This window comes from Paroedura picta, chromosome 3, assembly GCF_049243985.1.
Source record: "Paroedura picta isolate Pp20150507F chromosome 3, Ppicta_v3.0, whole genome shotgun sequence".
In the NCBI taxonomy this organism is placed as follows: domain Eukaryota; kingdom Metazoa; phylum Chordata; class Lepidosauria; order Squamata; family Gekkonidae; genus Paroedura; species Paroedura picta.
Genome location: NC_135371.1, coordinates 98,971,521 through 98,982,127, shown reverse-complemented (window position 1 = coordinate 98,982,127; position 10,607 = coordinate 98,971,521). Strand labels below are relative to the sequence as shown.

Sequence of the window (10,607 nt, the reverse complement as noted above, 5' to 3'; positions counted from 1 at the left end):
GCTGAGGAACTTTGGCTCTGGATTGGAAGCACACAGAAATGTATTGCCTACATTCCTGGAGCCCGAGGGATCAGGATGAGGCTTCATGAGATAGAGTCTCACATTTATTTATTTATTTGAATTTATATGCCACCACTCCTGGGGTTACTGGCTCATGATGACTTCCAACATTCATATAAGTACAGTAAAATATAATTCAAACCAGTTAAAACATTATAAAATACATAATAGAAACCCATTAACAGTCAGCAGCAAACCAGGTACCTCTATAGTTTAGATGGTTTAATTTACTGTCGGGCTGCTGCAGTTTTACAAGGGGAAGGCCCAAGATTTTCCTGGCCCTACCCAGCTTTAACCATATAGCTGGTGGAAGAGCTCTGTCTTGCAGGCCCTGTGAAATTGAGACAGCTCCATCAGATCCCAGAGATCCACCAGGAGCTCATTCCACCAGGTGGGGGCCTGATGTTCTGCTCTTCTTTGCAAATTTAAACTCTGTCAACAAAATCAAGTAGTTGTTGATGAATATTTCACTAGTGAATGGAATAAAGTTTTCAGTATTAGACCAAAGTGGATAACAGTAAATCCTGGCACTGTTTATATAACCGGTGGCTAGGTTTAAAAAGACACGTCTCAATCCTCAAGTCTTTGAATACAGAAATGTAATTTTTCATAACAGGGAGAAGAAATTACCTTTAAAACCATGTTTGGCAGTCCAGTAATTTCTAAACCATATCAATTGTGCTGTAAAACTATTAACTTTGTTCCATCGTTTTAGCTGCGTGCACCCTTCATTCTTTCATATAAGTGTGTGTGTGTATGTGTGTATGTGTAATGTTCTGCCTGTGTGTGGCTCCCAACCTTCAGGTAGGTCCTGGAGTTCTGCTGGAACTAAGAGTGCTCTCCAGACTACAGAGATCAGATACCCTGGATAAAATGGCAACTTAAGAGAGTGGATTCCATGGCATTGCAGCCCTGCTAAGCTTTCTCCCCTCCCCAAATTCCACCATTCCTGCAGTTTCCAGCTTTGGGTTGGGAAATACCTGGATACTCTATGGGTGGAGTCGGGAGTGGGCAGGATTTGGGACGGGGGACCTTAGTGAAGTATAATGCCATGGAGTCCACCTTCCAAAGCAGCCATGTTTTCCAGGGGAACTGATCTCTTTAGTCTGGAGAAGAGCAACAATACCAGGGGATCCACAGGTCTCACCTGGGGACTGGCATCCCTAACTGCTCCCAAACCGCCAGGAACATTGCAAGCCAGAGTCAGCCAAGAGTCTGTCGGACACAGTTGCCACACGGCAAAATCTGCCCCCCATACCATTAATGAACCCTGACCCAGGGCCTTAGCCATTACACTAGCCCTACCACCACACACCTAAGCTATCACAATAATGGTCCTTTTGCATGTTAAACAATGTTGTGATGTAAATCCAGTTATTAACACTGTTAGGTGTGTTACAAATAGCAATGTCTGGTCTGATATGGATAAGGCACTGAGTGATGATTACATAGACGATTACATCTCGGAGTCATGGCAAAGTTATTATCTTGCATGCCAAGAAGGTGCTACTGGATTTGAGCAAGGAATTACCACACCCATTCCATAAACCTTTCACAAACTACCTCAGCCCATAACTTTTCTCTCTCAGACAGAGATATGGCAGTTTGAGGACAAAGGTGATCTTGAATGGAAAATAGCCAAATAATTGATTTGATTAGCCCTTTTTAAGATCTATGGGGGTACAAAATTCTAAGGGTCTTAAAAACCCTTGCTTGGCAGAAACTCTCAATGCATAATGTGAGGCTTCCCTGTGAGTAGACTCATTCCCTAAGTCACTTTGGTAGCTCATGAAACATACAGCTGGAAGGTACCTGAAGGGTCATGTACTCATGCCCCCTGCAAAATGCAAGAAATTCATAGCTACCTTCCCCACTCTTCTGGCTTTATACCCAGAGGAAGACAAAAGTTAGTGACAGTCTGGCTCTCACAGGGTATGTGGAACATATACCTGATGTGGGGCCACTTGGTCCCTCCCTCCCTCCCCCTTCTCTCGCAGACACACATGTGCACACCCAGACTCCTTTTCCCTCCTCTCCTTACCACTTGCTTCCCATCCTCCTCCTTGCCCCCCTCTCTCTCTCTCACACACACACAAACACACATGCACACCTAGACTCCCTCCCCTCCTTAATCTTGCTTCCTGACCTCCTCCTTGATCCCAGCCCCCTCCATCTCTCACAGACACACCCGGACTCCCTGCCCCCTCCCATTCTCCCTTACCTCTTGCTTCCTGACCTCCTCCTTGGTCCCTCCCCCCCCCTCTCACATACACACATGCATATTCAGATTCTCTCCTCCCTCCCACCTCTCATCATGTGGCAAGAAGGCCATTGTATTCTGCGGTCTACTGTCAACTCAGCTGGCCGCCCCATGATTGGAACATTCAGGGTTCCTTCGGGGCTCCAGCAGTGCCGTGGCTGCCTTGGCCTCTGCTGGCAGGGCTGCCGTTTCTGCCACGGCCTCCACCTCCCTCGCTGGCTGCTTCCTTCGGGGCACCTGTGGCACCACCGCAGCCCTGGCCTCCATTGGCAGGGATGCTTCCTTGGTCAGCGCTATAGCCTCTGACTCCACTGCTGGCCACATCCCTTTATGGTGCCACCACTGTCTTGGCCAATGTCATGGCCTCTGCCTCTACCACCGGCCACCTCCCTCAGGGCTCTGGCACCAGCACCACTGCCCTGGCCTCCCTGTCTCTTCTGGTGCACTGGGGGGGGGGGGGACTTATGTTTCATTGAGCACACCAGAAATATGTTCCACATTTAAAAATTCTCCAGGATCCCTGAGCCAATGTGGCCTGGAAGAAAATCCCTTTCTCACCCCAAAGTGGTGATTAGCATTACCCTGGGCATATACATTCAAGTGTGTAGCCAGGGTGGTCTGAAGCAGCAGAACAAAATTAGAGTCCAGTAGCACCTTTAAGATCAACAATGTTTTATTCAAAGTATTAACTTTCGTGTGCATACACACTTCCTCAGATACAATATCATGGACATTGTATCTGAGGAAGTGTGGAAACACACAGAATCTCATACCTCGAATAAAACTTTGTTGGTCTTAAAGGTGCCATTAGACTCTAAATTCATCCTGGGCTTACAAGAAAGAGCTGAAAGAGCTCAGCAGTCCTGCCCTCCCTCTCATGGTCTACCTAAACTCAGTTCCATGGTCATCTAACCTCTACTTAAAAACCTCCTAAGAAGGAGCTAGGTAAGTTTTTGCAGGAGATAGTTTCTGTCCTAAGCATAATTTAGTGTTATCTTTCAATCTAAGGCAGGGAAGAACACAGATATTGCGAGAAGGGAGTCCTAAGAAATCTTTGCCTTGGGGTTCATGATGGCCTTTGATGGGCTGATCTACCACCAGGTTTGCCAGTTAACATCACAATGTTTTTAGACTGCCTTGGTTTTTCTTTTTTTTGGAACAATTGAGGGGGACACATGCATGTCTATGTGGCACCTGTAGCTTCAGTTGGAATGCTTAGTTCATCTAATGTGTATTTCTAGAAATAGACAATGAGCACAGGAATGGGTGGGTTCTGATTTTTTTAAAAGAAAATTAATGCCATTTAAACTTCCTTAAAGCATTATTAACATAATGGCAGTTTTCACAGCATTTGTCCTAAGGAAACAAAATTGAAGACATGAGGCCAGGGCAATGGGAAAAGAGAAAGCATGCTTTACTGAATAATATTTCTCTTCCATAGGAACAAATCTATCTATACTATTTTCTACAAATGGCAACTGAATCCAGCTGCATGTATGGGAGTATGCTTTCAGACATTTTGGAACCTGTCTCTGAGGATCATAGAGAGAAAAAAGAAATAAAGGAAGGAAGAAGGTTAGAGGCAGGAAACAATTTGTTCACCTACAGACAGAAGGAAAACAGTTTTAATACAAAATTTAATACCGGTTTTAATACCAAGACAAACATCTCACCCCTCCAGTGGTGACCACACCACTGAAACTAAACCAGAGCTAAGACTAGGGCTGATCCCCAAGACCGTTTATGTACTGGGAACTTCACTGCCCCAGATCCCGTGCAGGAGCACAAATATGGTGCACCAGGCTAAATGCTCCCCCGTGTGGAATAGGTAGGGCAACCTGCCACGAAACCTCCAGTGCGTAAACAGTCCACAAAAGCTTTTCATTTCTATTTTGACATCTGATCAAATAACTCCTCAACCACAACAATGCAGCATCTCATGTGAACATGGACATTAGTACCAGAGCTTGCAACAAACCCAGAAGCCAACTTTGCAACCATATACACTCCAGTGTCACAGTTACTGGACCTAACAACGTCACCTATACCATCAAAGGCCTATACACCTGCTCATCTTCCAACTTAGTATATGCCATCAAGTGCCAACAGTGCCCCCTTGTTCTCTACATAGGGCAAACAAGTCAAACTCTATGCCAAAGAATTAATGGGCACAAGTCTGACATCAAAAACCACAAAATAGAAAAGCTGTGGGGGAACACTTCAACCTTCCAGGACATTCAATAACGTACCTGAAAGTATCTTTTGTATTGCAAAAGAACTTCAAGAACAGGCTAGAAAGGGAGATTGCAGAAATACAAGGGGGCTTTTTGCACGGCTTCAAAATCGCACAATGGTTGCCAATTGGAAACGCTATTGATTTGCCATAACGCACGACGTCGTAGACAATCTGCCACACACCTGAAACCAATCTGCAAAAAGCGCTTCCTTGTAGCGCTTTCAGGGGAATCCCAAAAAGTGGATTCACCCTCCGGAAAGCGCTACACTCTTGCAACCAATCTGCAACACTAGCGAAAAAGACCTGTGCGTTAACATTGTTGCGGTTTCTTCAAAGTCCCTCCTCCTGAGCCTGTCCTCCAAACTTCCGGCGAAGCGATCGACATTTTTTTTTCTCCGAGCGAGCGGGGATAAACGCACCAGCGAGCCTCTTTCTGTTTAGAGGCTTCCCTGGCTTCAGTCCTTCACCTTTAGTCACTAAGCACAAACCACAGAAAAGCCCGTTTGCTGAAGTATTTTCCCTTTATTTTTTTACACATTCATTCAGCCGAAAATCGGGCCCGTGAGGGGGGGGGGTTTCACTCGAGGCAGCGTGGCAACGATCATACGATCAAATGACAGCTCACATTAGGCAGCTGGATGGGTCTCTCCGTTGCAACGAATCTACACAGATTCGTTACAATGGGTCTGTTTTTTTTTTTTTTTAAAAACCTTTCTTAAAGGGACAGGGGCTGTTTGGGAGCATGCTAACGGCTGCCCATTGGCTGCTTGACGGCCAGGGGCGGGACGAGCTTGGCAATAGCGCTTCCTTTCTAGCGATTTCTGCCGAGACCGGAAGCTGTGGGAAACGCTACAAAACGCAACTGGATTCCACTACAAAGGCAGGTATGCATAACGACGAATTCCACTATTTTAAATGGCGATTTTTCATTCAGTGACCAATTTGCAACAAAGATCCCGGTGCGTAAAGCCCCAAGGTATTACAGCACTCAATACTATGACATACCCAGGATGCAACAGGGACAAAGGTTTTTTATCTCACTATTCATTCTAACCTTGTTCAACTTGTGTATCCATATTCCTCAGTATTTATTTTATTTGTGATAATGTGACTGTAAGATATGGCAATGTAATGAAATTTTGAGTTTGACTTCTTGGCCTTGGGATAGATAGTTACCATCAATTCTCTGGGAGGAATGTTTCACAGTTATATGGAGACGGATGGAGCAAGCAGCATATGGGGAGGTGGGAGCCTTTGATCACTGATAACAGACACTTTGGTCTCTCCCTGTGTTTTTGTAAAGTACACTGAATTCTAGGGGACTGATTTGCTGTTTTGATAAAGGGTTATCATTGGCTGTATTTGGTTGTGACACAGTCTACTGATGTAACAGAATTGATTTTTGCTATATATTCCCTGTCATGTAAGGAGATCATAGTCTGACGAAGAGTGCTTGCACTCGAAAGCTCACACCCTGAATAAAACTTTGTTCGTTTTAAAGGTGCTACTGGACTCTGATTTTATTGATCAAATATTGGTTGTTAATGTTTTAAACTGGATAGCTTCCATTTGTTTGCTTCTTGCTTCCAGAATACAAGGGCGCCCTGTTTCCACTGAAATTAGCAAAACATTCAGTTTAAGGTGCTGATAAAAAGACCTTAAGAGCTTCGCCACCCTATTAGTATCCTGCCTGAACTCAGATACTTGCACATTGTGCTCTTATTTTGACTGGACTTAATAAAATCCATTTACATGACTTCTAGGAAGGGAAAAAATTGCTAGTACTTATTAGATTGCTCAGGTTCATAGTTTTCTCTGCCATAAGTAGCAAATTAATTACAACATATATTTTTCCACTTTATTTATACCCCTCCCCCTTTATCACTGAGATTCAAAGCAGGTTGCATGAGTCAAGAAATGCAATAAGGCTAGGTTTACAAAATTAGAAACAGTGAAAAAAAGTATCAGACACAGAGTATCAAACAATACAGAAAACGGAATTACAAAAGCAGAGTACAATCTACGTAGTGATGCAAGCATGACCACCAAATGCACCTGAGGTTTCAGAACAACAGCCACAAGTGGATGTAACAAGACTGTGGCTGATTCTGCACTTATTTTGTTTATTCCTGTGTGGATCCTGGTGAATTCAGATCCATTTGAACTCGGGTCTTCCTCTATCCCCCTATCGAAACAGATAAGTGTTCTGCATGTGATTAGGGAAGCTCAGAAGAGGGGAGGGGGGGAAACAAGCGCAGCAGGAGCCTCTTTCTTTTCTTGAAGGGGGAGGGAGGATTGGAGACAGCAGAGGAGGGGAAAATAAATCCAAGAGAAAAATCTCTGCTGAGAGAAGTTAGGGCTTCTGGAGCTTCTGCCGAGAGAGGAAGCCTTTGAACTGATGCTCTGGTCAATCAGGGCTTTTCTACAGCGTTGGAGGCTCGAGGCAACAAGTTAGTTTGGGAAAAACAGAGACCTGGACCTTTACTAAGGTCAGTTAGGGCTTCTGAAGTGCAGTCACTTTAAGGGAAGCCTTGCAACTGGGAAGACTTTGAACTGACACCCTGGCCAATCAGGGAAGACTTCCTTACTACAGCTTTCAAGGCATGAGGCAGAGTTATTTTGCAATGACCACAGATCTGCACATTTACTCATGGCGGTTTTTGAAATATTGAGGCTTATATCCACTCCAGGATATTGCGGGGGGAAGGTAGGGTCAACACAAATTAATCATGTTTGTTGCAGAGGGAAAATTTAAAGCGCCAAAAATCCAAATGGAAATCGAATTCATTGTAGACTACAGGGATTTAATCAATCTGGGACTGGATAAAATGCCCCGCGCAGACTACACCTGTGTTTCAAAGACCCAAACAGCTCAATTGATATGGAAACACTGGTCTTAGTTGCCCACAGGGCTACCCTTGGCTGCCCAGCTCATGGGTGGCTGCATACCTGTGTGCTGCCTACCTTTCCATTCCAGTGACACAGAGGCAGGAAGCTGAAGAAAGGAGGTAGCCTAACTATTTCTAATGACTGAGAGGACCTGACAGGGCCACCACTAGAGTGCTATAATGTGCAGATGCAATACAGTGCTGAGGTAGCAGCTTTGGCTGGCTCTTTCTGTGCTGTCTAACTGGAAAACTTGAAAGCCATTAAATCCAACTTGCTCTGGACAGCAACATCAGGGTTTTCTTTATGCTTGACTTACGCCTGATTTTCTTAGTTGATCTATAAGCACTGGAATCCATTAGGGCAGGGCTCTTCTGCACGTCTGCATGTTCACAATTGTGTAGTGAGTTTATTTTCATCTGCACATGCCTTAAATAATGAGGATTTTCAAGGAAGGGTGCCATCATCCTCAGTGGTGTCACAGCACAACTGCCCCCTTTTAAAAGGCACTAAGAGCTCAATATATTGCTAGAGCATTGTAACTACCAGCAGATTCTCTGAATTGTCAGCTTTCATTCGAAAAAGTCTCTATCCCCATCCCTTGTGGAGAGGTAAGGAGGAAAAGGCATATCCTCATGAAGGACACAGATAGTGTCTTAACCTGCCTCAAAGAAAATTAGGAATTCAGAGAATCTACAAAACCTATTGTGACAATACTCCAACAATATACAGATACTTTAATGGCATTAAAAAAAAACCCAGTTATCTTCATGATGATGGAAGGGAAGAGAGAGAATGGTTGACCACCACAATCCAATCATTTTAAAGAGGTAGATTGGAAGTGGCGAGCCAAAGAAAACTGAAACATTACATGTGAGGAAAAGGTGACTCAAAATCAACTTGCAGAAAAAGACTGAGGTAAAAGTGGTCTCAAAAGAACTTGGGGGGGGGGGGGAGAATCTGATGTGAAAATGAAAGCCACAAAAAATATGTGCAGAAATCATGAACCAAAGCAGTTTGGGACCAGAATTGACAATACAGAAATAAATAAATAATCTGTGGTGGATTTTGTGGGGAAAGAACCACAAACACTGGACTCATTGCAGCTCTTTATTGGTGCCAGAACATGACACAGGTAGTACCTCTACACTGCACTGACACCCCCCCCCCCAAAAAAAAGAAGAGTTGGTTCTTATATGGGCCTTTTATGCACGGCGGCAGCTACTGCGCGCTGCCACCGTGCTGTTGTGGTGGGGCAGGATGGCCCGCCGTTCCTCATGTATGCACGGGGATGGGCATGCTGGGCTGCCCCGGCGTAGCGAGCGCACAGTCGCTGAACGCCGGGGCCAGGAAGTAAGCCGGAGCGGCAGGGGGGAGGAAGTCTGGATGGCCCGGGGCGGAGTGGGGGGGGGGCCCAGGCCCCTTCCACATGCCCAGGTCGGGGTAGGAGGTCGCAGGGGCATGCAGTGTCCCTACAGGGACACCATAGGGTCAGGGCTGGGCGGGCCAACAGGCCTGGCACTGGCAATTATGCACAGCACTGGCCCGCTGCAGCCCCGGCTTACCCAGGAAGCTACGGAAGATCTTGCATTTGCTTAATTCAAGCCTTCCGTAGCCCTGGGCCGGGAGACGCCCACACTGGTGGCGGCAGCGAGCGTTATCGGTGATTTTTCATGAACCGCTGCTGCCGCCAACGTGGGCATTATGGTCCGTGCATAAGGGGCCATGCTGGTTTTCTCTACCCGAAGGAGTCTCAAAGCGGCTTACAGTCGCCTTCCCTTTCCTCTCCCCACAACAGACACCCTGTGGGGTGGGTGAGGCTGAGAGAGCCCTGATATCACTGCTCGGTCAGAACAGCTTTATCAGTGCTGTGGCAAGCCCAAGGTCACCCAGCTGGCTACATGTGGGGGAGTGCAGAATCGAACCTGGCTCGCCAGATTACAAGTCCGCACTCCTAACCACTACCCCCAATTTATATACACACAACAGACTAATCAGCCATGGCTACGCACCATTAGCTGGATCCCACAGGATTGATTTAAAATGACTGGATTCTGCAGCGGGGATCCTTGGAGCATGATTATAAAGCCCATTGGTGACTGATCCTATCTCAGATCATGAGGTCAGTCCTCTAAGATCCTTAGCCAGGCCTATTACACAACACCATTCCCCGCACTCTAGAAATCGAATAACACGGCTACGTTTTAATTACACATTTGCATTTATAGCACCAGCAAAAACCAACTTTAGGGCATAGCTTCAAGTGGGTAGCCGTGTTGGCCTGAAGCACTAGAATGAAGTTTGAGGGCGCAGCCAGAAGCTTGTACACCTTGAATCAAACTTTGTTGGTCATAAAGGTGCTACCAGAATCAAACTTTGTAGGGTATAGCATCACTTTTGGCCCCCAACAGTGGCAGGCAGATTTTGGCAGGTAAAACTGAACAGGGAAGGGGCGTGGCAGGACCAGGTGGGAGACTGCAGTTTGGTCATTGGACACTGAAAGGGCTGCTACGGTTCAAACGCCATTAATTTCCTATGCGGGAAATCAATGCTTCCTTAAGCAAGTCTCATGCAAAACGGTATGAATCATGCACATGGCAATTGGGCCCTGTTTAGATGCGACTCGTTCCTTCTCCTTGCCCGGGAATACTGTAGACAGACAACAATGTGTAGCCGCTCCCCTGCCAGCCCCCATTTCCCCAGCTTCGGTGCGTGTGTGTTTAACCTGCGACCTGCAAAGAGGGCTTGTCAGAAGGGCAATGACGCCGCAGAGCTGCATCCCTTTGCACTGAACTTGGCGGCGGGAGCTTGCAGGAGGGGGAGGGGACGGAGCCTGCGGCCAGGGGAGGGGAGGGGACTGGCCATTGGGCGGAGACCGGCGGCGTCGGGGAGCCAGACTGTGCAGACCGGCCAGGGGAACTCATCGGCTCCCACTATGGGGGCCACAGTGGAGGCGCACACAGTTTACAGATACCCCTTCGAGTATGTGGTGGCTAGCTATCTCCGAAAGGTAAACGGGCCACGGGCTCTTCCGCCCCACCTCCGGGCTCCAGCCTCCGGGCCCCCTGCAAGTGCCTCGGGGCTCCTCCTACTTGCCAGGTGGCAAGGTGCTCCCTCCGCTCCTCCTCCAAGTGGGCGCCGAGCGGGCCAAGGCGGGGCCGGGTC

General features: G+C 46.8%; 1 protein-coding gene across 9 annotated transcripts in view; it reads left to right on the top strand.

Moving 5' to 3' along the window:
* The first annotated feature begins 10,297 nt into the window (after positions 1-10,297).
* The window catches only part of PRELID2 (PRELI domain containing 2), an 82,090-nt gene continuing 81,780 nt past the window's right edge, over positions 10,298-10,607 (top strand). For 7 of the 9 annotated variants that reach the window (XR_013229280.1, XR_013229279.1, XM_077326961.1 and 4 more), the window contains exon 1: positions 10,298-10,452. Coding sequence is in view for 5 of the 9 variants with exons in the window: in XM_077326961.1 (XP_077183076.1) it covers positions 10,378-10,452 (75 nt within the window). In the remaining 4 variants the exon portion in view is untranslated. The remainder of the gene's footprint in view (positions 10,453-10,607) is intronic. The other 2 variants (XM_077326963.1, XM_077326964.1) reach the window with 2 other exon arrangements.